This window comes from Drosophila takahashii, chromosome 3R (genome assembly GCF_030179915.1).
Source record: "Drosophila takahashii strain IR98-3 E-12201 chromosome 3R, DtakHiC1v2, whole genome shotgun sequence".
Classification (NCBI taxonomy): Eukaryota; Metazoa; Arthropoda; class Insecta; order Diptera; family Drosophilidae; genus Drosophila; species Drosophila takahashii.
The window spans coordinates 21,891,448-21,919,386 of record NC_091681.1 but is presented as its reverse complement, the minus strand read 5'-3'; the positions used below and the strand labels follow the sequence as shown (position 1 = coordinate 21,919,386).

The 27,939-nt window shown below is 41.5% G+C and overlaps 7 protein-coding genes across 8 annotated transcripts; 4 read left to right on the top strand and 3 right to left on the bottom strand.

Annotated features, from left to right (window-relative positions):
* The first annotated feature begins 683 nt into the window (after window positions 1-683).
* Sgsh (N-sulfoglucosamine sulfohydrolase) lies at window positions 684-2,445 on the top strand. The gene has a single exon (XM_017141734.3). The coding sequence runs from the start codon at window positions 787-789 to the stop codon at window positions 2,362-2,364; it is 1,578 nt and encodes a 525-aa protein (XP_016997223.2). The 5' UTR covers window positions 684-786; the 3' UTR covers window positions 2,365-2,445.
* Window positions 2,446-3,372: 927 nt separating this feature from the next.
* EndoA (SH3 domain containing GRB2 like, endophilin-A) lies at window positions 3,373-7,054 on the bottom strand. Of its 2 annotated transcripts, XR_011418997.1 has the most exons (3): window positions 6,612-7,054; window positions 5,212-6,456; window positions 3,373-5,157 (listed from the first exon to the last, which is right to left on the bottom strand). XR_011418997.1 is itself a non-coding variant. In XM_017141736.3 (2 exons), exon 2 carries the CDS (start codon window positions 6,389-6,391, stop codon window positions 5,282-5,284), a length of 1,110 nt encoding a protein of 369 aa, XP_016997225.1. In that variant the 5' UTR covers window positions 6,392-6,456; window positions 6,612-7,054; the 3' UTR covers window positions 3,373-5,281. The 2 variants fall into 2 exon arrangements, 1 of the variants encoding a protein (XP_016997225.1); XM_017141736.3 differs by having other exon boundaries at window positions 3,373-6,456.
* Window positions 7,055-7,977: 923 nt separating this feature from the next.
* On the top strand, window positions 7,978-8,747 carry LOC108057471 (uncharacterized). Its single transcript, XM_017141737.3, has 2 exons — window positions 7,978-8,127; window positions 8,202-8,747. The coding sequence occupies exons 1-2, from the start codon at window positions 8,074-8,076 to the stop codon at window positions 8,613-8,615; spliced, it is 468 nt and encodes a 155-aa protein (XP_016997226.2). The 5' UTR covers window positions 7,978-8,073; the 3' UTR covers window positions 8,616-8,747.
* A 2,553-nt stretch (window positions 8,748-11,300) lies between these two features.
* LOC108057473 (uncharacterized) lies at window positions 11,301-11,812 on the top strand. Its single transcript, XM_017141739.3, has 2 exons — window positions 11,301-11,380; window positions 11,435-11,812. Exons 1-2 carry the CDS (start codon window positions 11,336-11,338, stop codon window positions 11,762-11,764), a joined length of 375 nt encoding a protein of 124 aa, XP_016997228.2. The 5' UTR covers window positions 11,301-11,335; the 3' UTR covers window positions 11,765-11,812.
* A 378-nt stretch (window positions 11,813-12,190) lies between these two features.
* On the top strand, window positions 12,191-12,742 carry LOC108057472 (uncharacterized). The gene has a single exon (XM_017141738.3). The coding sequence runs from the start codon at window positions 12,197-12,199 to the stop codon at window positions 12,623-12,625; it is 429 nt and encodes a 142-aa protein (XP_016997227.3). The 5' UTR covers window positions 12,191-12,196; the 3' UTR covers window positions 12,626-12,742.
* A 548-nt stretch (window positions 12,743-13,290) lies between these two features.
* Rh2 (Rhodopsin 2) lies at window positions 13,291-15,961 on the bottom strand. Its single transcript, XM_017141735.3, has 4 exons — window positions 15,801-15,961; window positions 13,867-14,783; window positions 13,579-13,612; window positions 13,291-13,512 (listed from the first exon to the last, which is right to left on the bottom strand). The coding sequence occupies exons 1-4, from the start codon at window positions 15,897-15,899 to the stop codon at window positions 13,417-13,419; spliced, it is 1,146 nt and encodes a 381-aa protein (XP_016997224.2). The 5' UTR covers window positions 15,900-15,961; the 3' UTR covers window positions 13,291-13,416.
* A 74-nt stretch (window positions 15,962-16,035) lies between these two features.
* Window positions 16,036-17,220, bottom strand: LOC108057459 (low molecular weight phosphotyrosine protein phosphatase). The gene is made up of 4 exons (XM_017141719.3): window positions 17,057-17,220; window positions 16,811-16,992; window positions 16,585-16,755; window positions 16,036-16,523 (listed from the first exon to the last, which is right to left on the bottom strand). Exons 1-4 carry the CDS (start codon window positions 17,088-17,090, stop codon window positions 16,152-16,154), a joined length of 759 nt encoding a protein of 252 aa, XP_016997208.2. The 5' UTR covers window positions 17,091-17,220; the 3' UTR covers window positions 16,036-16,151.
* Between the last annotated feature and the right edge of the window lie 10,719 nt (window positions 17,221-27,939).

Genomic DNA, 27,939 nt, shown 5'->3' with positions numbered 1-27,939 from the left:
ACACGTATAGTCCACTAATAACATAATAACAGTCGAATAATATAAAACAAACAAACAGAATATAAATCTGATAAGAAACCTTTATTGTTATTAAATAAATAGATTAAAAAAAAAACAAGCAAAATAATTATCAATTTAGTTCGTCTCGACCCATGTTATTTACCGTACATTTTAAATCATAATCAAATAATACAGAAATAAAAAAACAAACCAAAATCTCTTTAAAAAAAATACCTGTTTCTGCGAAACTATTGTATTGCACTTTAAAACTTGTCTTGCTCTAAAAATAGTAAACCTTTTCACTTAAAAGTTTTAAGGTTAAGAAATTTAATTCTAAAACATCGCCGGTAAAGTGATTTACTTTCCAAAGTGCTATCTTTTGTATATTTATTCAGTTGCTGACCTTTTTGTTTAAAATATCGTTAAGTATATTGGTTTTCTAATATTATTGTATATATAGTTTGATTGTTAGTTCTTTAATTGAATTACTGTAGAAATCTTTATCGAGTGGGCACTGTAGTCAAACCGCTCTGAAAGAAAGTCGGGCAAAGTGAATGTACCTAGACGCGCTCCCGCTGAGCTCTTGTTGTGAGCGGGAGATTAAAACTGGAACTGGAAATGGAATTGAATGGGACTTAGCCTGACTCGGAGAAATGAGAGACTTTGTAGTTACTTAAATTGGACTCTCTTGATCCGGACTTCAGTACGGTGACGACGTCGAAAGAATTGCCTTGTTCCTAGGGCTCTTTTAGATTTTATACGTATTTAGCAGTAGATTTCTTCATCATGCACTTGCTCCAGTGGATTGTTCCACTTCTCGTGATTGGAGGGTGCTCCGCTGGACCGCAGAATGTGCTCCTCCTGCTGGCTGATGATGCTGGCTTCGAATCGGGCGCATATCTAAACAAATTCTGCCAAACTCCCAATCTGGATGCGCTGGCCAAGCGGGGACTTCTCTTCAACAATGCCTTCACCTCGGTGAGCAGCTGTAGTCCCAGTCGCTCGCAGTTGCTCACCGGACAGGCGGGTCACTCGAGTGGAATGTACGGACTCCATCAGGGGGTTCACAACTTCAATGTCCTGCCGCAGACAAGCAGCTCACTGCCCAATTTAATCCGGGATCAAAGTGGTGGCCGCATCTTGAGCGGCATCATTGGCAAGAAACATGTGGGAGCAGCTGGCAATTTCCGTTTTGATTTCGAGCAAACCGAAGAGCAGCATTCAATTAACCAAATCGGCAGGAACATCACTCGGATGAAGGAGTACGCCAGGCAGTTTCTAAAACAAGCCAAAGAGGAGCACAAGCCCTTCTTCCTGATGGTCGGTTTCCATGATCCCCATCGATGTGGCCACATCACCCCGCAATTTGGAGAATTCTGCGAGCGTTGGGGCAGCGGCGAGAAGGGAATGGGCAGCATTTCCGACTGGAAGCCCATCTACTACGATTGGCGCAATCTGGAGGTGCCCGCCTGGCTGCCCGACACGGATGTGGTGCGTCAGGAGCTGGCCGCTCAGTATATGACCATTTCCCGGCTGGATCAGGGAGTGGGTGTGATGCTCAGGGAACTGGAGGCAGCCGGTCTGGCCGATCAGACCCTGGTGATCTACACCTCGGATAATGGACCACCCTTCCCGGGAGGAAGAACCAATCTCTACGAACATGGCATTCGATCGCCCTTGATTGTCAGCTCGCCCAAGAAGGAGGATCGCCATCATGAGACCACGGCAGCCATGGTCAGTCTTCTGGATATATACCCAAGTGTACTGGAAGCTCTTCAGATTATTAGACCTAATGACACCAAGATCGTGGGGAAATCAATACTCGCTGTACTAAAAGAGGAACCTCCGGTAAAAGAGGGAGATTCAGTGTTTGGCAGCCACAGTTACCACGAGGTTACAATGGCCTATCCCATGAGGATGGTGCGAAACAGGCGCTATAAGCTCATACATAACCTCAACTACTGGGCCGACTTTCCCATCGACCAGGACTTTTATACCTCACCCACCTTCCAGCAAATACTAAATGCCACTATCAACAAACAACCACTGCCGTGGTATCGTTCATTATTGCAATACTACCAGAGACCCGAATGGGAGCTTTATGATATTAAAATGGATCCCTTGGAGCGAACAAATCTGGCGGAGAAGCCCAAGTACAGTGGTACCCTGAAGCAGCTACGCCAACAGCTCTTCGACTGGCAGGTGGAAACTAAGGATCCCTGGAGATGTGCTCCGCATGCTGTGCTCCAGGAACAGGGCATCTTCAAGGATCAGCCAGCCTGTTTAACCTTGGGCCACGAGGCACTGCAGCGGCCCAGGCGCAAGATCCTCAGCCAGTACGAAGAGTATGTGGTCTTTTTCTAGGTCTGTCAAAATATTCGCCATTTAGTGTTTGTTGTCTTATCGCACCTTTAATAAAAACACCTCAAAGTGCTGATAACACAACCATTTCATTGTTTTTCACTTCACGAGCTATTACAATTCTGATCAGCAAAGTAGGATTTAGAGATATTTTAAATATTTTGCAACTCGAGTGCTTGTCTACTCAAGATGAAGGGTAAATAATATTATTTTGTCACACTATTAAAAAAGAAAAATATTATGGACAAAAAATTAATTAAATGTTCCAAAAAATAATATGAACTTTATTTGAACTTTCATAGTTGAGTGAGATCTTAATTATTTTTTTAATACTTTAAAGTCCAGAGATCTTTGTAATCTATTTATAAAACAGTGGATTCCTAATAAAAATAACGAAAAGAATAACACAACCAAAATCAAAGCAAATGTAAACATTGGTTGTTTCCTCATTCCAGCAATTAAATTAATTTTCCAGTTTACTAAACAAATTTAGGTCTTTAAAAACGGCTACTATAAGATGGCCATAAACAAACAATTAGAACCTGTCCTTGAATTTCACCTTTCACGTGCTAGGAAACTTGTCTCTCGGAAATGGCAGAGAATGAAAACGAATTCGCCAGTCAGCCTCAATGGTTGCATCAGCCCAGACTGACAAACACTCGTGTCCTGGCAGCATGACCTCAGCCACTTTGGGGGTGGAGGGATGGCATAGGACCCAGGGGGTGGATGCTGCGTCACGTTTCAATGTCATGCCCACTGGGGAGCCCACGATGAAGGAAAAGGGGAGGCTGCCTTGGGGGTGAGTCCCACTTTTCCGCTCGTGCGTTTGTGTGGAAAATCGAAAATTTCAATGCTTCTTCTCTGGTTTATTGGTGGCGCCGCCCCTGAATCCCCAACCCCAAACCAATCCCATCATCCTCAACAAATGAACAGCATCCGAGTCAGTGTTACACAACAGGCAGCACGTTTTAAGGTCAGCTGGCAAATATCAAAGAGTAAACGCCGTTTCGATTTTTCTCATTTATGACTTTGAACGAAAGACACATTAAAAATTAAATTTTATTAATTTTGGTTTGCGTAAATTAGGGTCTTCAGTTTTAGCGTAATTATTATATGTATATGGTTTATAATGTATATTATTTAAGTTACCGCCCACACAAATGCATAATTACAATAATTATTGTTTAAATCTCTGCCCTCGTCAGTGGGGACAAGTGTGTGTTGTGTGCTAGGAAAGATATCCCAGGCGATACTGAGGGTCCCCAGATGGGGCCCTCTGGAAATTTTCGCACTGGCTCTCTGTCCGTCCGTCCGCGGGGCAAATGTTTCATCTTCGCTCTCAAATATAATTCTGTTAAATTGTTTTTCTTGCTTTTCGGCATTTAACTAATTTATTATCAACACAAGTTGCATGGATTTCAATTCAATTTCGCGTTATACGTAAATATATCTTGTGTATATCTGTTCGAACGCATATACATTCGTATATCGTGCATAGCTTTTTCCGTTATATGCCAACATGAGACTATTTTAATAATTTTATCGGTCTGTCGTTTGAGTTTTATCATTATATTTTTGTGTTGGGCTCCTCTCTTTAAATATATAAATATTTGATCTAGAGTTGCGGTTAGTAATCGCGTTAGTAGGTTCGTAAGTGTTGCTATGCTTCGATTGACTTGACTGGATTTTGCTTACGTTTAGAGTTATTATTATCAACATTTTTCTGGAAATCGTTTAACTAGTTTATGCTGGTTGGTATTTCTTAGGAGGATTCTGTTACATTTACTTTGCCGCTAGTACTGTTTATCTGTTATCTGTTATCATCGTTTTAAATATTCATTATATTGTTTACGTTGCTGCTCAGTATAATTTATAATAAATACATAATAATAAATATACATGTAGATAATACGCTTAATAAATATATTTATACATATATTTGATTTCATTTAATATATATATAGTTATTATGTATATAATTAACAAAAAAACAACACACATAAAAAGGAGCAAAAAGTAGGATACAAATTTCGCTTTCGCTTCATCCTTTTGAAAAAATTTGAAGTATTCTTTACATTGAACAACGAACATCAAGAACGGTATTCCGTATGCCTTTTAGAATAGAGTGTGGGGAGTATTGTTTTTGCACAAATATACGTAGGTAGAGTAGGTATAGGTATTTCGGGTATATAATAAATATATGTGGGCGTATGATGTGGATACGTAGCGTTAGCCTATAAGGGGACTTTGCATAGAGAGCGCATTGGTTTAGTTAGGTTTAAATTACAACGATGAGACCGGATAAAAGTCAGATAGGCTGTGGAGCAAAGAAAGACTCGGGGAATTAAGACGAAAAGAGACGCGCTTCCATGGTTGATCGAGAGTACGGGTAATTTAGTTAATTAGCTAGAGTGTTTTGCTTGCTGTTGCCGCTGGCCAACTGTTCTAATACGTGAGCTATTGTGTGAAGTTAGCACTAAACGCTGACGTTCAAGAATCAAAGGTGAAAAACGCAAGGAAGTCGCATTGCGCGCGTAACGTCTTGTAAATTTAGTTAGTTAATACGTACATTAATTTAACTCGTAATTAATTTGTTAATTATTGTGTTGCCAACTGGTACAATTTCGCACATAAAATTTAGTTAGCTTGCATTATGGCCACCATGAATTTAGCCTGCTGTGTGCCGCTAGCTAAGCCGTATCGTAATATCCGTAATCGTAGTAACCCGCTCTTCTAATTCAACTATATATATATTTTCTGCTGCTGCTGCTGCTTCGGCTGCCCAATTTTGCGCCTCTGATGGCGAAACCAACATTAAGGTTATTGTTCTCCAATCCGCGATCTACGTACGTCTTCAGCTTCAGTTTGATAGGATGGTAGGATAGATTGGTTGGGATGGGAGTGCGGGATCAAGAACAGCTTAATTGCCGTTGGGCAGGGGCACCTGGACCTGGACGTAGGACTGCGGGAAGTAGCCAGTGCGGCCATTCACGGCGCCCTCGTACCAATTATCGTCGACGCGATTCAACAGGGTTATTATGTCGTTCTCCTTGAAGGCCAGCTCACCGGGATTCTCCGGCTCGAAGTCGTAGAGGGCCTGGCAGCAGGGCTGCTGCTGGCGCTGCGGCGTTACGGCCATCGACTTGGCGGGCGAGCGCATCGGCGAGGGCAACGGCGAGGCGCTCGAACTAATGTGAGACGGCGTGCCATCTTCGTTGAGGCCGCCGCCACCGCCGTCCAAGTTCAGATCGAGCAGCGTCTTGGGCACGAACTCGTTGCGTGGCCGGCTCTCCGCCTCGGAGCGCTTCTCCTGCAGCGTCTCCTGCAGGCCGCGCAGGACGTCGGCGCACTGCGAATGAAAGTCGTACAGTGCCTCGGCAAAGGTGACCAGCTGGGAGACATGCTCCGTATCGTTCTCGAGCAAATTGAACATGCCCACTTGGGCCAGCTGCAACGATTCACCGAACTTGTCCTCGGCACCGCGAATCTCATCGTCCTTGGCCTGCCGGCGACGCTTGCAGTCGAAGTCCAGACGCCGGCCCTGCAGCTTCTTGCGATGATGCATCACCTCCTTGAGGTCTTTGGTCTGCATATGATGCAGTGGCTCCAAAAAGTTCTGCTTGATGTTGTCGTCCAGCGAATACTTGACGTCGGCCATCTGTTTCAGCGCTTCGCCGAATTCGACGAGCGCCTGCGCAAACGCGCTGTTGTCCTCGCCGAGCTTCTTCCCATAAGTCAGCATGCATTCAGCGAGCAGGCCCTCCGGCTGCGGATAAGTATTGGACTTGGCCTGACCCGACAGCTTCGAGATGCCCTTGACCGCTGCCATTTTGGCCCGGGCCGTGGGATTTGGCTGCAAGAATTCCTTCGTCTTCAGCTGCAGCTCCTCCACGAGTTCCACGGTGACGTCCGTCTTTCGCTCCATCTCCATGAAGTCCATGTCCAGTTTGGTGCCCTCCGCACCGCCCATCTTCTCCGTCATATACTGGTTGGCCTTGTTGATCTGCTTTTTCAGTCCGGCGAAAGCCATGGCGATGCTGTCTTCTGGTTTTTCTTTCCTCGGGTTTTCAATGGATGGGGGCTTCGACGCAGTTGCTGTGAACGGGGTTGGGTTGGGTTAGTCGAGACTCGATTTCGATTTCAATGTCAATATCATTTCGAATTCATCAATGGGTGGATATGGTTGATTGGGGGAATGGATTCCTATTCCTCAATTCTATTTATAAAACGTTTACGTTTGGAAGACTTACGCGGACTGCACTGCTTTTCACCTGCTCCCTTTCTTCGCTTCTCTTCTCCGCGGGGGTTGCTTTTGCACCTTTGCGTGGGGGGTTCTTCTCTTTTTTTGGAGGCTGCTGCTTTTCAGAACCCAAAGTAGCGCTCGAGTTCTACTTTTTCCAGAGCTCTACTGGCTGGCACTTTCACTCGCTTCGCTTGCTCTGCACGTTCTGCCCTCTTTTCTGCTCTCTGGCTTTAGGCTCTTCTGCTCGTAATCTTCGATTTTTTCCAGAACAGAACCTTGGGCTGCGTAATGTTTGAAGGACCGTGAGTCGTTACTACTACTACTGGTCGCGCGCAGGGGGGCGGGGGCTCTTTCGCTGGCTCTGCGCTGGGGTCGCCTTTTCCTCTCGGGCTGCCAAAAATCAATATCTCGCCTGTGTACAACAATTTTCAACGGCACTCGGGAGTGTGACCGCGAAAAAATACCACACGGCTGTGGAAAATGTACTGCTGGTATTTTTAAATATACCGAAAATACTACAAATGGTCAGACTCTGTTAAAAGTTAACAGAGGTGGTATAGCGGAGACCCCAACCAAAATAATATGTATGGAATGGGCGGACCTTTTAAATGATTGTCCTGTTGAAATATGTAACAATCTAGACCAATATTCCTTGAATATATATTTCGCTCAATTTCACTCAAATTAAGTTTAAATCGGCGGCTAGTGCAACAGACTGTTAAGTTGAACTTGGGATAATATCACTAAAATTATTGAATAACGGTACTCTGTTATTGTATTCTGATAAGTTAACAGCTGTTACAGTAATTTAACATTTTTTCTTTAAATCACTGATGCTATTAAATAACGGTATTCTGTTATGGTATTCTGATAAGTTAACAGCTGTAACGGTAACTTAACATTTTGGCGCGCAACATTCTAACATATTAATATTCAAACAAGGAAAGAAAATAAATGCTTAAAATGGTAACAATGACTGGAAATAATGATAATGAAAACAATATCATAAAAAGCTGATGATTCACACTGAAATAAACATTTTATTAACCTATTTTGTGCAAAAATATGCAATAGCAAAACAATCAATTTAATCTTTTCCGAAGTGGGCTCAAGATTTTCAAGCGGAAAGGTCTAGATAAACCCCTTGGCATTGTATAAACCAGTGACGTTGCCGCATGAAGTAGCAACTTTCCGACATTCCTGCACACACACACTGGGCTTTATTATCTATGCAGATAACCCCCGAAGGGGACTTAACACCGCCAAATGCCGAACAAACAATGAACATGTAAATCAGTTCAATCGCAGTAGCCAGATATAGTTGAGATATAAAAGATAAGATCGCCGTCTCGGCGTGTTTTTAATGGCGTATAAAAGCCGCGGACCACAGTGGTTTTAGCAATTAGTCTCGACGAAACCAACACAACGACTGAGAACGAACAGAACTCAGAAAAAATAAACTAATTAAAATGAAATTCGCAATTGTTCTACTCGTGGCCAGCATTGCCTGCATCAGCGCCCAGGTGAGGAAATAAAACAAACCCCGCATTAAGTGGATTATTATCTAACGGAATTTTCATAATTCCCTCCCCAAAAGGGCCCTGCCGGAAATCCCTTTGCCGCTGCCAATCCCTATGCGGCTGCCTTTAATCCCTTCCTGAATGGAGTTTTCGGTGGTGCCGGAACAGGAGCTGCCGCTGGAGTTGCTGCTCCCGTTGCTCCTGCCGCTCCCTTTGGAGGCGCCTCGATTTCCTCCTTCTTCCAGTCGATAGTCCTGCAACGTGAGGCCGAGCGTCTGCTGTCGCAGCCCGATTTCCCCGTCGATCTGGCCGAGCGTGTCCAGGAAGTGGTGGCCACCTCCCAGGAGGCGATCAGTGGCTGCAACAACGCCACCCTCCCCTGGCTGCAAATCCGCTGTGTGAAGCCCCTGCTAACCAACGCCAAGAACCAGCTGAAGGTCATCGATGACGAGTGGCAGGCTCGCTTGGCCGCCACCGCGGCTCCTGTCTAGGATCCTTGGATCCTGGGATCCCCTGGTCCTGTCTCCCTGTTCCTGCTGCCCCCAGTAAAATAACCAATATAACTTAGCTAGCAATCGACCAACATAGATGCAATAAAATTCAAAATAAGTTTAATGCAGGAATTCCTTTTGTTTCTTCGTAAAAGCGGTGGCTAAAGTTGGGGTGCGGTGGGGTGGGTTGCCAGGATGGGAGTCCTGACCTAGGACATGCTTTGATGTGGCCGGTCGAGCTTTGCATTCCGCTGCTTTATTAAATTTCCCATCGGGAATTACAAATTTTGGCGTTGCCTTCTTGACGCTTTTCGGGGCGCAAATACTTGGCTGCTCACGTCACCATCACGAAAATCCTAGTTCGTCCTGACGGTTCGACCTCGACCAAAAGGATGTTACAAGTCAGTGATGTCATTATTAAGAGCTCAAAGCCAGAGCAAAAACTTAATAAAATAAAAAAGTTTAAAATGGCTAAAAGCATGCAAAAATAGTTACTTTACGTTTTATAAAATGAAATATAAATTTCTAAAAAATGTCTTAGATGATTGCGGACATAATTTTTTTATTTTTTAGCCGTTTAGGGTTGATTTTTAAACACTTTGTGGAATGACAATAAAATATTTATTTCTATTTTGGCTAATTTTTACACTAATTGTGGACCAGTATAATACAAGATTTTTTTTAAATTTATTACAAGTAGCAGAAGACTTTTAAAAATAAGAAAAAACTTAATAATTATATTCGGTATCTGCTAAAATTAGTTTATAATTTAGAAAATTCACTGATGGTATTTTGGTTTATTTGAGAATATATACTACATAATATGAATGTATACACACAAAAAAATTTGCTTGGTAAAATTGACCAACAAAGATAGTTACGTAACTATTAAAATAGTTACAAGTATTTTGTTTTTGCTTTGGGTTTGTGTCTTTGCTAATTGTGTGTATTTTGTTGTTGTGAAATGACTATTTACTTAGTAGAATTGACAATTTTGCTGGTTGGGGCCTGTTTGACAATTATTACAGTTGATTTTACTAAGTTTTTTTTTTTGTGTAGTACAAACGTATAAAAACCATAATTAAAAGATTCCAAATAAATATGGTTCATTTTACAATACAACCGTAGCTTAGAAAATAAAAAAAATTTATAAAATAACTTATAATTTATTATACAACGAAATGAAATTTTATATATATTGGCAAATATTTGCCTAGATCGTCATCTCTGTTACGCACACTTGTGTCGTTCTGGACCATCGCTGGAACTTGACGCATTTTGGCCAAATATTTGAACTGCCTTCCTCTGCTTTAGCCGTTATGCTTTGTTCCCCTGCCTTCGCCTTCCTTTTTTGATGGGTCAGGGGCCTTATGACAGCCCTTTTATGCATTTATCAATTGGCGCTGCCAAATTGTTTCCAGTGCATGATTTGGTTCTCAATTGGTCCTCCGATGGTTCGGGTCGGGAGTTCAGTTCGCTTGAGTTGCGTTCAGTTGCAGCGGCAATGTTGATTTATGTGCCAATGCAGCAGCGGCTCCAATTATCCAATGTCCTCACCCAAATTGCCGGCCATTCGATTCGATTCGGATTCAGATCGATTCGATTTGATATGGCATTTGCATTTGAATCCGAATTCCGAGCCTGGGACCTGTGGTTATTAAATGGCTTGGCCTAACGAGCCAAAGACTGGCCACAAATGGCCAACTGGCCAACTGGATGATGGATAAGCCACGAACAAAGCCTGAATGGCTGAGTTTGAGTTCAAATTCAAATATGTAATTAAATGTAAATTTCCAACATACCTACACACAACACCCTCTTGTAAAAGAGGAGCAGGGAAGTTCAAACTTTGAGCCACTTAATTGAAATATTTCAAGATTCAAACTTGAGTTGCCCGTTGTCATTACAACAACGAAAGCTTGCAAAAGTTTCGTGTAGTGTTAGCCGCGAACTCCTCGTTCAACCCTCCAATCTCCAAACTTAAAACTCCAAACTAAACCCCAAACCACCCCTAAGCTCTGTTTTGGTAATGCAAAAGTTGCGGCATTTGAAATTCACGCAACAGCAGCAGCCCAAAAAAATGGTAATGGCGAGCACAGAATGAAATCCAGCCGCATTCGGGCTGCCCAACTAAGTGTATATACGACTATACTAAATGCCGAAATTGGTTGAGAGAAAAAACAAAAAAAAACCCAAATGCGACACACGCTCCCCTTTCGAAAGTGCATGTATGTAAATTTGTTTTGGGTTTGCGGCTTTTGTTTTTGATGCAAAAGTTGGGCGCACCCCAAAGTAGGCAACACAATTTCTGCGGCTTTTCCCTGTGTCAAAGTTCGTTAGTTCGTTTGTTAGCCAGCCGATTTATATAAATTGGTGAAAATCTAAATCTCTTCTCAACCAGAATCGAATGGTGAATCATCCTCAAAACGGCGGGTGTTTATTCGCTGTTTGCCTTTAGCACTTTTAGCTACTGTTATTTGATCTCCGAGTGCCACTTCCGCTGATAAAGTTATCTAATTAAACCCAAAGATATACGGTTATGGACCAACATAAAACATAATGGGGTTGAGGTTATCGTGTTGTGCTGCACCCAGATAGATAGATAAAGACAGATAAAGGAGGCTGTAAACTCTATCGGAGAGCAAATAGAATAGATAAGCTCGGTTGTCTTTGGAGTTTTGAAAATTGGTCTTCAGTCGGTTACTGAAAGTTTCCAGAAAATGTCGAGTGCAACGCTGGTCGCTTTGTGTATCTTGGTTGTTTTGGTAATTTAATTTAATTTTAATTAAATGTATTAATTACAAATATCTGCTCAACAGACCGGACAATCGCTGGGTCAAAATGCGACCGTAGATGAGTCTGTTAAATGGGCCAATGATCTGTTCAAAACCGCTCAAGTTATTGCCGGAGAAAAACTACCAACAAATGCTGATGCTCAGAATGATGCCAAAGATCAACTGGACACCTTGAAAATGGCCTTATCCCACTGCGAAACGGAGCTTAGATCCACGCTGAATGTTAGCAGTCACAAGACTTGTGTGAATGCCGTATTTGCTGGCTTTTATACCGCTTTGGATCAGTTGGCCGGGGAGCATTGGGCCATCTATGGAGCCACCTCGGGGGCTTCGCGTATCGGATTGTTCTGGTAATCCTCAAATATCCTACAAGAAAAAGTGGAGAGAAAAATTAGATATCAGTGAAATCTCACTTTAATAGTTTTCTAGTTGTATTTAAAAAATTGTATTTTGATTTTATATATACAACTTCAGCTTCAAACAATAAAAAAAGAAATGAAAAATGTTAAAATCTCGCATAATTATTTTAATTGTAAATGGAAATTACCTAAAAAGATTTACAATATATTTTGCGGGGTTTTATGGGCTTATTAAGGTAATATGTCAATGTTTTTTATACAAATTATTTCATCATTTTATAATTTTGTTATACATTTTACTACTATTGCATTGTTACAAAAAACCAAAAACTATTTATACAGATAAATTATGCGATGAAATTCATTCTCCCAAATCGTTGTCTGCAAAAAATTATATATTTTTTTAAGTTTAAACACTTAGTGTACGATGAGTTGGCTGTCAACCACTTTTGGATTTTTTTGTTTTCTTACATTTTTGCTCGCGACCTGGGCATCAGTTCACCCGCGATGGGAGCAAATGGCCAGCGACGTGGCCAGCGAAACGAACTTCACCAATGCGGCTAGGATCGAGGAGGCCAGGAAGGAAGCCATGAGCGTCGATAAGCAGGTGCATCTCTACTATCACAGCAAGTTGCCGAATAAGAAGAAATCGGATGCCAGCGGGGTAATCGAAAGTGTCTACATCGAGACGACAGTCTGCATTCGAAAATACTACGAGGGTGAACAGCTCGAGCGGTTTAGGGACTGCATCCGACACGTTATCAATCTGCATCTGGACCGATTGAAGGTCTACAACAAAATTGGCGAGGGTTCGCAGGCGGCCAACGGAGCGAGTAGACTTAAAATCTGGCTGTGATGATATTGGACCCTGGAATCCCATTGGATCCCTGGCAGGCAGGCGTCAAGTCTGCTTTCTTTGTGCCCTCCCTGCAACCCTGTGTTGTACTTTAATTAGACAGTCAACTCGAGACGACCCGACAGTGCAGTTCCCTATCTCATTTTGGGTGGGATTTGGGGAGGGGTTTGGGTGTTTGGATGCCAGTCTAGTGCTCATTAGGCAAATGTGTGTGGTGGTGGGGGGATGGCTGGGGGCTGCTGTTTCGTAATTATAATCATTAGACGCGAGACAAAACCCTCACAAAGCAAATAGCGACATTAGCTGCGTGGAAATGTGTGTCAATGAAGATGAATCTGCCCGAGACGCCCTGGGACTCACTGGCATTGTGGATCCAGCGACATTGGAGGGCCCTCCTTGCTCCAAGCTCCCTCGAAATGAGGCGAATTCCAAGGCGATGCGACTAATGAGAATGCAAGGGGCAAGTAGCAAAATGCATGCAAATTTCCATTCGGAGGTTCAATCATTGGCCCTGCTTTAATTGCATTCTTAAAGGCTGTCGTTAAAGTCACTGGGTAGTAAAAATTCAAAGAAAATTTAGTTTAAATATTTAAAATGAAATTGAAGATTTCTATTTAATTCTATTTCTGTAATTTAAACAGTCTAAGAACGTGGCCAAATGTATTTGCTGTTATGCTTAAATTTATTTCATATTTTTTTACATTTTTGTATCATTTTATGATGTTGCATATCACTTTTTTTTTTTACATTTTTGTGCCTCTTTAAGGCAATTGCATGGGAGTTCGTTCGACTCAAGCCTTTGAATCCGCTTCAGAAGTGGTTTCCGTGTCGGAAGCAGGTGCATCCGGTTTTGGTTCATCTGTGTTGCCAAACACACACATTGGACACTACAGGAAAAAGAGGAAATAGTCAGGGAATATATCCATAAATTAAACGGCTTTTTAATGCCTTACCTTCTCCTTTAGCACTATTCGATATTTTGGATGACTTGGGGAGTTCAAAGAAATTATATTCAATTTTTAATATTAAGAAGCGTGATAATATTATTATTTTGACAAAAATAGATAGGTATTTAAAATCACTTTGTCAAAATATGTGTCTAAAAGTATGCAGTGAATTTGTCTTTCAGTATGAATTCATATAAATTTCGGGCTAAAAATATATTGTTGCATACTTTTAGACACATATTATCATAAAAGCTATTCCTTACCTCCAATTATTTTACTTTATTTTCCACTCACCTTATGCCATAAACTATGGGATTGTAGACAGCACTCGTCTTGGCGAATGTCGCTCCCCAAATCGTAGTCAGGGGTGTTAGTCCCTCGATCTTGAAGAGGCCAAAGTAGCAAATAACCAAATACGGTGTCCAGGCCATAAACCACAGCGAAATGGTGGTCAGAGCCACCTTGGCCAGCTTTCCCTCGGCACTCTTGTCACAATCCTCGGAGCTCCTCAGGGATTTCACATTCATCTTTTTGGCCTGGTCGCGCATCGCCTTCTCATGAGCTGCCACGGCGGCGATGATGAACCAGTAGGAGTAGCAAATCAAAAACAGCGGAGTGTAGTACACAAACAGTGAATAGGTTATTAAATAAGATCTTGGGTTCCACATTCGCGTCATATAGTCGATGCTGCAGGCAGTCAGATTGCCCTCGGGCACATAGCTGCTCCAGCCAATCAAAGGCATTATGGTCCAGAAGACTGCCATCAGCCAGATGAACAGAATCTTCATTATCGACGTCTTGATGGTCATGGGCGTGCCATTGATGCCCTTGACGATCACATTGTACCGATCGAAGGCGATCATGCACATGGACCAGATGGAAACGCAACCGAATAAAGATCCGCATCCTGCGTAAATGTCGCACCACAAAGGTCCCAGCACCCAGGTCTCGTAATAGAAGTTGATGATCATCACCGGCGACTGGGAGGCCATCATGCAGAAGTCGGAGAAGGCCAGATTGAGAACGAGCAGATTTGCCGGCGTGCGCAGCGACTTTGTCCCTCCGAAGATGTAGACCACCACTCCGTTGCCGCAGCACGAAATGATCAGGATGACCAGGGTGAAGACTCCCAGGATCTTGCTCATCATCGGGTCCATGGGGGCAAAGCGGCTCCAGTAGGGGTTCACCAGGTGCGCCATGTCGGGCAGCACCTGCCGGCAATTCAAGATATGATAGTTAAATACAAAAAAATAACTTACCAACTTCTTTTAATCAACAAAAGCTTTTTTAAATCTTATGTTCAAATTTTAAATGAATAATTTCTAAGTTTGAAACTGCGCTATTATTTAATGATAATATTCTAGAAATTACAAGAGTATTGAAATCACTCAAAAAGGTGCCTAAAAATATACAACAAAATATCAAACCATAGAAATCACAAGAGTTTTGAAATCACTCATAAGGGCGTCTAAAAGTATGCAACAACATTTTTATACCCTTGTAGAGGGTATTATAATTTCAGTCAGATGTTTGCAACGCAGTGAAGGAGACGTTTCCGACCACATAAAGTATATATAGTCTTGATCAGCATCACTAGACGAGTCGATCTAGCCATGTCCGTCTGTCCGTCTGTCCGTCTGTCCGTCGGTCCGTCTGTCCGTCTGTCCGTCTGTCCGTTTCTATGCGAACTAGTCTCTCAGTTTTAAAGATATCGCGATGAATATTTCCCGAAAGTCTTCTTTCTATTGCAGGTAGTACATATGTCGGAGCGAGCCGAATCGGACCACTATATCTTAAGGCTCCCATAGGAATATTCAAAGATATATAAGAAAATTCATTGTTACTTTGTAGGAAGTAGGCGTTTAAATTCTTGACTCTTTAAAAACAAAATTCAAAAATAGAAACGCTGAATCTGGAATCCCTGGAACTGCACCGAGTGAGCATTACTTTATCTGCAAGGGTATATAAGCTTCGGCTGGCCGAAGGTAGCTTCCTTTCTTGTTTTATTTAAGCTCAAGGGAATCATTACGCAAGACCATCACTTAATATTTTATATCCCTTAATATTTTTTTTCCTATCACTTAATATCTTAAATTTTTTTCTGAAGTTTTTAAATCATATCTATAACTATTTCTTTGGCAACCCCAATATTTCTGCTGACTGCTGGGTAGAAATCTACTCGTAATAGCCCTCTCATAAACACCAATTTTCTCCCCCTCTTTACTCACATTGTCCAGCACGGAACCATTGCCGCTCGACTGGGCCTGAAACCTGGGCCCAGAAAGGGCCAAGGCGAGTGGCGTCTCCGGCAAGTGAGTGCGCTCCATGCTCAGCTACCCGCAACCCCTTTCGACCAAACCAATGCTCATCGAACTAGATCTGAGCCAAAGGGGCCGAAATTCCCGGCCTTTATAGGCGGGTTCTTAAGCCAATTAGCCGGCCATCAAAAGGGCTGCGAAAAGCTAATAGACGGCGGACAGGTGCCAGATAACAGTCAGTTTTATTCTCCCCACCGATTCACTTAATTTTCATACGCTACATAATCTTGGGGCAAGTTGAAAAGTCTTTAAATTTCCGTCTCAAAGCGCCGCAAGAAATTTCTGTCCGCATTTCTGGCACAATTTTCGCTGAGTTCCCTGGTTGCAGGCTGCAGCAGGCATCGAGGTTTTCGAGAAGGATGGGTCGGTCGACGGGGACATCACTCCGCCAGAGGATCTTATCTCCGTGGGCAGCAGGAACATGCCACTGTGTTTGCTCGTCTCTGGTAACTGGTTCAATGTCCCCTCAACGACATCCTGCTTCGGCTGCTCCTTGTTGGCATAGTAGAGATCATCATCCTCGGTGCTGGGCAGCTCGTACTTTACAATGTCCACCTTTTGGCTGAGGATGAGCTGCTTGCAGCACTCCTTTATCTGGTAATAAGCAGAACGGAAGCTTTTGAGCTTGTGTGTCTAGAAAATAAAGAGATTGGTTTGAGATTTAATAATACAAAAAATAATAATATAAACTCACTGGTGACAAGCTGTCGATAAAGGCCGGCAGACCATTTTTGCCAAACGAACTAAGTAGTAGAACCTCACAATCGTTTCCACGGTTCTCACCACCCCAGAGCAATAGTTCTTTGTAGACCGATTCATCCATGGCCACAACGTAATCAAAGTATCGAAAATCGTTCACAGTGAACTGTAGATTTTAGATTAAAGATTTTATTAACTAATTTACAAAAAGAAAAACTCACCTGACGACAAAAGTGATCGGATCGCAGTCCATGTTCTCGCAGAATTTGCAGGCATCGTTTGTGGGGTCTGCGTCCAGTGTTCCAGGTCCTCAAACCCGCGCTATCCACTTCCCAATAAAGACTCGTCTTGACCATTAGATTCTGCATGATCACCTCGGCCATTGGCGAACTGCACGAGTTGCCTGCAAACGAGAGTTTTCCACTAGAAAATTTTATTAAATCATTAAGGAATCACCGATTTCTTACCCATGCAAACAAACAGCAACTTTTTGAACGTCATTCTTCCTTTTTTCTATTTTATTTGGTTTAACTCGCCCACTTTCAACTATAATTTAAATAATTTTTCCACCTTCTTTTCCTAGACTAATATGGTATTTGACTGGGTTTTTGTTAAATACATGTCGAGGCCAGAATTACACAGCTTACTTATCAACTGGCCGGGCTGCTCCGTTTAACCCCAGGGAACCTGGGCCCTTAAAGGTGCAGTAAATGACCGCTTCCTTAGATTATGATCCCCACTAATGCACTTTTTACTGCACTCTCCCCGCCCACCAATCGGATTGAAGTCCTTGCCTAGGACAAAGGCGCCTGTTTCTGTACTTGTGCACCACGCCCACAATTCCATTATTCTGCCAAAAGGGGGGCGTGGTGGCAAGATAGTGTCACGTGGCTGTCAGGTGCTGGCCACGTAGAGTCTTGTCGCGAGCTGCATTCGAAATTAGCCAACAAGTTCAGCGAACTTTCAGGTGGAAAGGGGAATTGGATGAGAACCGAGCCAATACCACCCCCATATGTTAAATGGCTAGAGAAAATGCACTGAAGGGAATTAAACTTTAGGGTTTCACAAAATATTAGTCTTCATACAAACCTATTGGTATTAAAAGATATAAATAAAGTGTTGACTGAAAACCAATTTTTCAAGAGATTTAAATGTAGGTAATCCATAACTATTTAATAAAGGTAATCTATTCTTTGGATCAATATGGACATTTTAAAAATCAAATATAAATCCTGGACCATTTATATTTTATCTTTATGATACAATTTTAAATATTTCCAGTATTGACTTCAGTTTAAAATGTTTGAACCTCGCTTAACTTATTTCTGCAGATATTATTCATTGGATTTATGAGCTTATTTATGCACTAAAAATAATAGTGACATTTTTTTCTGCACATGGTTTTCATGGAGTTAAAAAAGTTTGAAATGCTTTTTTTGATATTTCCCATCTTGATTTATCTATAAAATTTTAGAAATTCCTTCTACTTATTTCTTTAGATTTTAAACCCAAGACTTTTTGCCGTGCAATTATGATTGGCACAATCCGTCTTTATGACAATGTCATGTCATGAAGACACTCCAAATCACCACACAATGCAGCTGGGAATTCGCTTTATTTCAGTCCCAATTAAACGAGTTCTGTCCGAACGAATCAATTTTAAACATTTCAGAGGGCAAATACTGTGCCACCGCTTTTTTATTTTGTTTCATTTCGTTTCGATTTACCTTACCCCTTGTGAGGGAGTTGGCTTGTAACTTGGCCATTGGCAATATCCAATTGGAATTGCATTGAACGACTAAATTGAAAATGCAGCTGAAAAAGCATATTTCACTTATCACTTTTCACACAAAACACACAAGCAAAGGCCAAAACAAAGGGCGCTGGCCAAAAGAGGAGGGGGGAGGGGCAGGAAAAGCGGGCCAAATGAAATTGTAAGCGCAAAAGTAAAACACAACAGCAACATGCGGCAGTTGCAGCAGCAGGAAAAACTGAAAAACAGCAGGAACAACAGCAACAAGTCAGTCAGTCACCGGGTGAGTGGGAAATAATATGTGCTTGCATGTGGGTAGTGGGTGGTGGGTGGTTGGGAGGTGAAAAGCGGGTTAGCGTACGGGCGTACGGACGGAAGTGTGGCTCTGGCACTGCATTGTTGTTTTAATTAAAAACAAACCTCCCTGGCTGCGCTGGCCCGACAAAAACAGAAGCAGGCAAAAAGTAAAGCCAAAGTGAGCAACCTGAGAGGACACAACGAAGGCGGGCGAGAAAGTGTTGAATATTTAGAGCAAAGCTGGTAAAAAAACAAAACAAAAAACTAGCAAAAAAATAAAAGGATGAGAAAATCCGAGAAAAAAATGTAGCACGAAAATCGCTCACAGAAAACAGAAAGAAAATCCAACGGAAATGTGCGACTATCTGCTCATACATATGGAAGTGTTTCCGCTTATGTGTTTTGCTGCATTGGCTAATGGCAACCGTAATGCTGTGGCATTTCCCCAAATTAAAGGATGAGTCGGCCCAAAGAGCCGCAGCTAATGGCAATTTAAATAAGGTGGCCAAGTTGAAAAAAAGGAAAAATAACCCAAAACAGCTGTACAACAAATAAAGCTGAGGCCCGACTTGTCTTTTTGTTGACCACAAATGCAATTTACAGCACAACAATCAGCGGTGAGCGCTGAACCCAGAAGAAACTAATAAAACCCACAACTTTGTTGCCTGGCCAGGAACTACATTAACTGACCGGTGCGACCGGTGAGTAGGTGCAACACAAGCAACACAAAAGGGGTAACAACGGGAGCAACAAATGCTGCAACAAGAGCCACAGAAACAGTAACAGCAGCAACACAACACAGAACAAAAACATCAACAGCATCCTCATAGTTTTGGCCACAAAAGCACATACAATTAGACATGGAGCTCGCAGACAGGTGGAGCTTGCTGCACACGGAAAAAAATTCGATATGATAGGGTCATTTCTACTATTTATACTATTTCAATAAAATGCCAATATGATAAATGTCAAAATTATGATTCAAACATATCAACTTGATATTTTATAATTTCATAAATGTTAAAAAAATACTGTTTAAAATACCGAATGTATTACTTTTTTTAACAAATATTTAAAATAAGATAAACGTAATCTTTATTCATATCAAAATGATCTTTAAAAAATATTATTTTAACCTGCACAAATCAATCTGACCTTCTGTCAATTTTTTTTCTGTGCAGGTGTGTTAAGTGGGCCAAAAAAGTGGGGTGGTAAGTGGGGTGGGAAAAGTGCAGCTTTGCCCGCTGAGTGTGCGGCCATTTCCCGCTGATTGAGGTGCAGCAGCGTACACATATGTATGTATTTCCGGGTTTGCTTTTTAAAATTAAATTTGCCATGAGCATATGTGAATATATGTAAGCAGGACTCGCTCCTTGTTGCTGTCCGGCGCCAGAGGTCCTTTTACGTTGCAAAATAAACGCCACTACAACCACTTTATATGGGTTTTTGCTGTGCGTTCAGGTGTGAAAATTAAATTAAAATGCCCGTTGAAAAGGGGGCGTGGCATTGTGTTAGCTAATTCCATATGTCCATGTGGGCGCGATAAATATTTATTCTGGTCGCAATCAAACAAGCTGCTCTAAAATATTACGATTTCATTAGGCCAAGAGGGAATGGCTTCAAAAATAAGCACGCAGATTAAGCACTATCACTCGAAGATTACGAATTGACGTCTGAAGATTGTATGCACTGAAAGGAAAACCATTTTTTTAATATACCTAATGTTAAGACACATGAATTTCTAAAGATTTCAAATTTGTTACCTTAGATACTTAAATGCTTAAGAAGTTATTCAAGAAACTCAACAAATTTATCATCCGATATGATATGACACAATGTATTATTTCTATTTTTCCCATTTGAATAATTTACAACTTATAAAAATAAAAAACAAACAAAACTACTGATATGCATATTTTTTTAAAAATAAATTAAATTAATAAGTATTTAAAAAAGCGTTATTATTACTAAATGAATTAAAAAATCCTGTAATCATCAGTAAACCAATTATTATTATTAAATTAACCACAGTTGTCTTCTAAACTTTAAGAAATCTTTATTGAATTCATTGAAAAAACGTAAACGTAAAAATGCTTTACTGCACCAAAGAAGTGAATAAATATTTTGCCCATCGGGCATTATCTTATCTCTCAAACATTTTCATACAGATAAATAACAATAATATTGTATTGCCTTCTTTTGGGCTTTCTGGTTGCCTTTGGGCTAAGAAATGTAAATGTCTGGGGCGAAACATTAACAAATGATGCAGGCAGGCAACGGAAACTGACCTCAGATAGGCGGATCGGAGGAAACCCAAACAAACCGGGGGCCTCATTAAAAAGCCAAAGGCAAATATGGTCGAGCGTCTTGGCAATTTCATCAATAGAAATGGCGGCAGCCAGTTGAAAAGTCGTCTGGCCGAGATTTTTTGTGGCCGATAATGCGGCACGTAGCGGCAATTCAGCAAATGATGCAGGAGATGGCCAACTGGAGCGGGAATGGGGAAAGGAGCACGTTCCAAGTCAATCGTCTGGAGCGGCATCTTCATCTTCAGGCCGGCTCGTAAGTCATTTACCATTTTCATTTTGAGGTATTTAATGAGCCAAAAACTTTTGGCCGCACATAAATTAAAAGTCGACTGGCAAGACCTGAGAAATGGAGGAGGCCCATGCCTCCATCCCGACGGAATTGAGATCTCCGAGGGATCTGGGGTCAGGGTCAGGTGTCCGCCTGTCCGCCTGACCCGCAATATGGCTCTATTAGCATGCCCATTAAAATTAGACAAATGGTTGCCATTCCCGTTTGCCGTTTCGCATATCCGCAACTTTTGCCCAGTCCGCAGATTTATGGCTATATGAGTGGGGGCTGTCGGTCGTTGGTGGATGGATTTTGCAACTGGCCAGGCTTTTGGAAAGGCTTTTTGCCTCTGCCTTTGCCGCAATCACATACGCCACTTGAGAGGAATGCGCCGCAGCCGTTGGTTATGATAAATGATTTTGTTACCCATCAACCAAAATGCAGGCTTGTGCTCGCGGCAAAGTGTGTGTGAAGGTCGTTCAAAGTCATCAATAGGGTAATTGGAATGTGAAGGTCATACAAATTATAGTGCTTGTAGTTTTGTTTAAAAGTTTATAGTAAAATATTAAAAAAAAATTAACATTAAAAATCGCATTTAAGTTTTCCCAAGATTTTTTTAACTTAAATATCAGAAAAAAGTAAAATTAAACATTTGACATTTTTAAATGTAATAAAAAAAATCCATAAAAAATTTTAAAAAATGTAAGTGTGTTGTTAAAAAAATCGAACGGATTTAGATATTAACATAAATATTTTTATTTGATGTTTAAATGTGATACAATGAATTTATAATAGGGAAACAAATTACGAAAGTGTAGTGATTAAAAAAATCTACTAGACGTTTTTAAACGGCAAAAACTATTTTTAAAGATAAAAAATCATTCTTTTTATTTAACACCCCTCATCTCTTAGGGATTTTTTTTCTTTTAAATTTGACATACCACTTTAAGAAGCCGACACTTTCTACAATTGAGCTGCCCGAATGGAATGAGATTTTCCGCCTTGATTCCCTTTGCCGGCGCAGGCTCTTTGTGTGAGTGCCTAAGCCGCTTCCACTTGGCATTTTCTTCTGTGAGGAACCCCAAACCCCAATCCACAAACCCCGACCAAGTTCCTGGCAAATTTAACCCTTCACTTCATTAAACGTACTTGCCGATACCCCAAGGGCACACAAATCACTTTGGCCGCAGATACAAAGGCTGGCTAGGATTGGATTGGGTGTGGCCATAGAAATTCGACATATAGCCAAACAAAAGCCTAATCGTGCGGCTGGCTTCGACCCACTGCCCCTCCCACCTAGCCACGCCCACAATGGCTCCGGAGGAGAATGCTACCGCCTTTTGGTTGTAATCCATCAACCTGCTTCGGTTTTGATTCGGGCCACTGTCACAACAAATACAGCAAACAACAGAGGGGGAGAAATCGGCATGGAAAGGGTAAAAGGGTTTATTTTTTTGGAGGTGGCAATGGAGATGGAGCTGGGAACTAAAGATGAAGATGGTAGGTAGGCCTGCCCACAATGAGCCCAAAACGTTACCAGCAAATTGTTTTCCATTCTTTGTTTGCCGGTGCGTATTGTCCCTGCTTCCGTTCGGTGTTTTAGGTATTTAAGCATTTAGTCAGTCGACTGAGCCTCTTTCACTCAGGACTATCGGTCTTTTCAGTTGTCATTTCGTCGTCTACTTTTCCTCTCAAAATCTCCGGTCAGCCTTTGTGGATGAAATGAATTCAATGCCGGAGGGGAAAACATGTGACAAATTAAGCCCCCAAGCAGGAGTTCCGAAAATTGTTTCAGTTTTAAGCAGCCTGGTCTGTTGACAAACCAAAATGGGTAGGCTAACCAATTAAAATTGCTCCGGATTACCTTACATAATATTTAAATGCGAGAATAACAAGTGGAAAATAAGAGAAAAAAGTTTCTTTTTTAATTGGCAATCAAATGTCGATCAGAGTTTTTATAAATATTTTAAAAAAGAACATACATACAGATTATAATGTCTGTACTTTTTCGGGAGTAATTTTTTCTATATATTTCTAAAGCATTAACAATTAAAAGAAACCTAATATATATCATAAAAAACGTTTTTAAAATAACTGAAGTTAATAGTGATCATGAGCATATTTCTATTTAATCATTGTGTATTAATTTGTTTTTTTTTAATTGAAATATATTAATGATTTACTTTTAGTTAACGAATTAAATTGCATTATTTTTTATTAGATAAAGTTAATATAATAACAGTAAGCTGAATGGACAGCACTGATACGAACGTCTTTGTCAATGGAAATGTGTGGTTTCCATTGTAGCTAAAAGACCAATTTTGCGAACATCTTTGACACCCTCACTCAATTTCGACCACATTTCTTGTTTCATCCTTGAGCTGTCAATCATTCCGATGATGTGATGCATTGGAGATTGCGTCCAACTTTCGATTTGAATTGCAGCTGCGGTGGGTGTTCCTCCTTCTTTTTTTTTCGATTGTTCTTATTGTTGGCGCGTCAATTTCAATGCCGCACGCACATGACTTGGCCACAAACTTTGCTATTTGGCCATGACTGTCCGGAGAGCCGCAAAACCATGGGCAGCGGCGCATCAGCAGCAGTTGGATAAAGTTTCCTGCACTTTTCGGAACTTGCAACTTTTCTCATTTGTGCGTGTGCATTGGTAAGTTGCAAACCCTTCCTTCTGTACTTCTCACTCCTCAGGCATCTGCCTTCGAAGTAATGTCCAACTGTGGAGCCGAAGACCCTCTTGTGCCTCTAATAGGACAAGCACGAAACTAATCCGCAACATGACGACAAGAAAATTGAATTCTCGCAACTGTCAAATTGAATCTGCCTGCGCCTGACCCTTCCTTCTGCCTGCTGCCAATTGTGGAATCAAAACTTGAACATTTTTGGCTAAAAGGAAGTGGCCTTTGTTTAGGCGGAGCTGTACGTGATCTCCGAGTGTCAAGATGTTGAAAATTTAGAAAATTGAACTTTTTAAAGACTCTTGTAGTTTTGTTATTGATGTTTTTATAAATATCATAATTAGTTTTTAATGAATGATTTTAATTGTGGGGTTAAATAAATGCGAATTTTGTATTTTAGAAAATTAGATATAATATTTAAAGTTCTTCATTCAGATTGAACCTTTTGAAACCCAAAATATAAATACAAAAATGCTTCTTGATTTTTGGTCCACTTGTTATTTATTGAGTTTAAAAAGGATTTGTTGGGATTTTTATACCACTTCAAGTGTCCACTTTGTCAGCTTAAATTCTCCCGTTTAACAATTTAAAGGAAGCCTTTTTCGAGTGCCCTCGCATATGAGTGATGTTGCTGTTATTGGCTCCACTGACTTTTTACCCATTGTGAATTTCGTTTATTGACTTGCCTTGACACCAGCGCCTCGCCTGGCTCGTGATAATGACAGACTTCATCGATTACGCGATTATCGCACTGTCACTTTAGAATTTTTCGCAAAATTTCCTCATTTCGGGGCGGAAAAGCTTTTAGCCTTCGCCCTCTCGCTTCCGCCCACTCCTCAATCTCAATCTCAAACGTATTCGCAACGCCCACTCTGCGTCATTCGGCGGATGAAATTGCTGCGCTTCAAGTGTAATATCACTTAAGCTCTTAAGCAGTCAACACGAAGCAAAAAAAAAAAAAAAGAGCCAACCCAAACCAGCCGCTTCAATTGCCACACTTTCAGCTGTTTGGCCTTGGCCAGCCCCCTTTGCCCTTTTCGCACATAAAAAAAAACACAACACTCCCGACTGTCTCATCCAGAACGAAAATAAAATGTCTCTAATGTGTTGAGCTGTTTAGCGCTAAAAGGATTTTGCAGTTTGAAATGCAGTCAGCGGCAGCGGCAGCAGCATTGCAATAATTGAACAAAGGCTTTCACATTTGCATTGCCCGGCCAAAAAGCATAAAACGGCACTTGCGTCAGACAGGTGAAATAAAGTGCTATTTGCGCGGTAATGGCAAATGGCAAGTAAGCAATCAACAAAAACAGAAGCAGCAGCAAATTAGTCACCTCACCTGCACAGTCAATAGAAATGCGACGGAATGGAATGTCGGAAGTGCAGCGGAAATTTATGCTGCAAATGCAGGCAAACAATAAAATAACGAGTTGTCTGTGCAAGCAAATTGCATCAAAGGGAGCAAAGGGAATGAAATGTAAAAAAAAGAAAGAAAGTTGGCTGCACGTGCCAGAGTCAAGGAGGCAAATGTCTCACGCTTGCCTGGCTCGTCTAACAAACGTGGCAACGACAACACTCAGTCGCAGACAACCGGGCTAACAAGGCGAACAAGGCAAACCCAGAACCCAGGATCCTGGCCCAAAGGACAACCGGAGCCCAAGGAGCAACAGCAGCAGCAACTTCAGCCAGGCAGGCAAAATTTGGCGCTTGTTTGCATATTTGTGCTCCCGTTTGTTACCTTTGTTGGCCAAGGCAACAAAGCAACGGGTTAGGAGGTGGAGTTCCAGACATTTCAGACACTGAGAAAATTATATTAGGTGGATGAACATAACAAGATTTTTGAAAAATATTTTTATTGATTTACAAAAAGAATTTAACAATAAAAAAACAAGAAAGGAAGCTACCTTCGGCCAGCCGAAGCTTATATACCCTTGTAGATAAAAGAATACTCACTCAGTGCAGTTCCAGGGATTCCAGATTCAGCGTTTCGATTTATTTCAATTTTGTTTTTAAGTAGTCAAGAATCAAAACGCCTACTTCCTACAAAGTTACAATGAATTTTCTTATATTTGTTTGGGAGCCTTAAGATATAGTGGTCCGATCCGGCTGGCTCCGACATATGTACTACCTGCAATAGAAAGAAGACCTTCGGGAAAGTTTCATCGCGATAGCTTTAAAACTGAGAGACTAGTTCGCATAGAAACGGACAGACGGACAGACGGACAGACGGACAGACGGACATGGCTAGATAGACTCGGCTATTGGTGCTGATCAAGAATATATACACTTTATGTGGTCGGAAACGTCTCCTTCACTGCGTTGCAAACATCTGACTGAAATTATAATACCCTCTACAAGGGTATAATAAATATAAAACTCACTAAAAAGAAAATGCACAAGGAAATGTAATATTCAAAAAGTATGCAACAAAGAAGGTCTTCTAAAATCCCCCCCCCAATCAGTTCCTGGATTCGGCACTGAAATAAACTGATACAAAACTATGATGTTTATTTAGGAAGACAAAGTTTTCAAGCAAAAGCGAAATTAAACTTTTATTTCAAAGAGGAAAAATTTTAATTCTTGCACAAACAACTTTTAAAAGTAATTATAATTTTTTTCCAATGAATTCTTCTCGTTCAACGCCGAAAAATCCTTTTTATTTTCAAACTCTCAACATTTTATTTTCACCAATTGAAGGGGAAACCAAATAAATCGCCAAAAAATAACGTACATCTGATCAGATTTCGCGAATCAATTACCGCGCTGCCCGCAATTGTTTGCATCTGCACCACGAAAAAGTATCCAATTTAATGGCCAAACAGTTTTCGCTGCAAAATGTTGTTCCGAAAGCAATCGAATGTCCAACCATGTTGGCCCTCATTAGGGAAATCCCATTCCCGAGCATGTTTAATTTAAGGCCCAAATCGAAATGCTGCGTGACTTAATTAAATTGCAATGTTATCGAAGGGGAAATGCCGGCATTATCCTTTCGCCCCTGCCAATGCCACCGGCAATAACAATTTAGATAAACAATGAAGGCAGCATGTGGCGCGTGATATGCAAACGTGCGTAATTAACCTTTTGAAATAGATACCCAGGTAGGCCAACCCCCCTCCGCCCCCCTTTTAAACTCCACGATTGCCAAGCTTACCGCACACACATTTGTAGTTGGAACCCCTACCTATCCTATCCACATACATCCCCTGGCTAATCACCAAGTGCAACTGATGAGTCGAGCCTAAATACTGCACGTTCGAATTGAAATCGCCGCCGCGTCGCTGATGGCGCTAATCTAGATTCCGATTCCCCCACAGGAATAGACTCCCCGGAACAGTCAACAAATAGCATTAGGCATAATTATCAGTTTAATGCAACTATCGAAGCCAGATGGCCGTTGTTTAGGCCGCAAAAGCTGGTGTGGCGTTTGCGTTTGGGTTTGGGTTTCTTAGCCAAATGTCTTCATTGTCGTGGCCATCAAAGGGACTTGCAAATGGCATTTGCGATGACATTTGAGTCCTCATTCCGCACATCCACCACCACCACCACCACCGCACATGTGTAAGCCTGAAGGATAACGCGTTGCGAGTGTGACTAATGTTGACTTGATGATGATTAAGTTGTTCGTCCCCAGACCCCCAGTGTGCGTGTTGATTGAGCTGGGCTGCCGATGTGGGTGTGTCTGCCTCAGAGGAACTATCTGGTAACTGGTGGAAAAAGGGAAGACAGCAATTTTTGGGCTCAAGTCCCAGAACCAGTCCGCGGCGAACGTGATTCAATTAGAAAGGAAAAATACTGCACCGAATCAAATGAAATATACTTAAACACTTTCTGCCAATAATCAGTCAGTGGACCCGCCGGGGATTGTCACGGCACCTTTTAATTATGTTGATAATTAGTTGGCGACGTGACGGCTTTGAAGCCAAATCAGCGGTGGCAGACTGTAATTGTTGGTCAGTGTCGCCCGAATGCTGAGCATTGATCTCTTTCACCAGAAACTCCCACACACAAAAAAATTAAGGTCACTTCCTTAAAA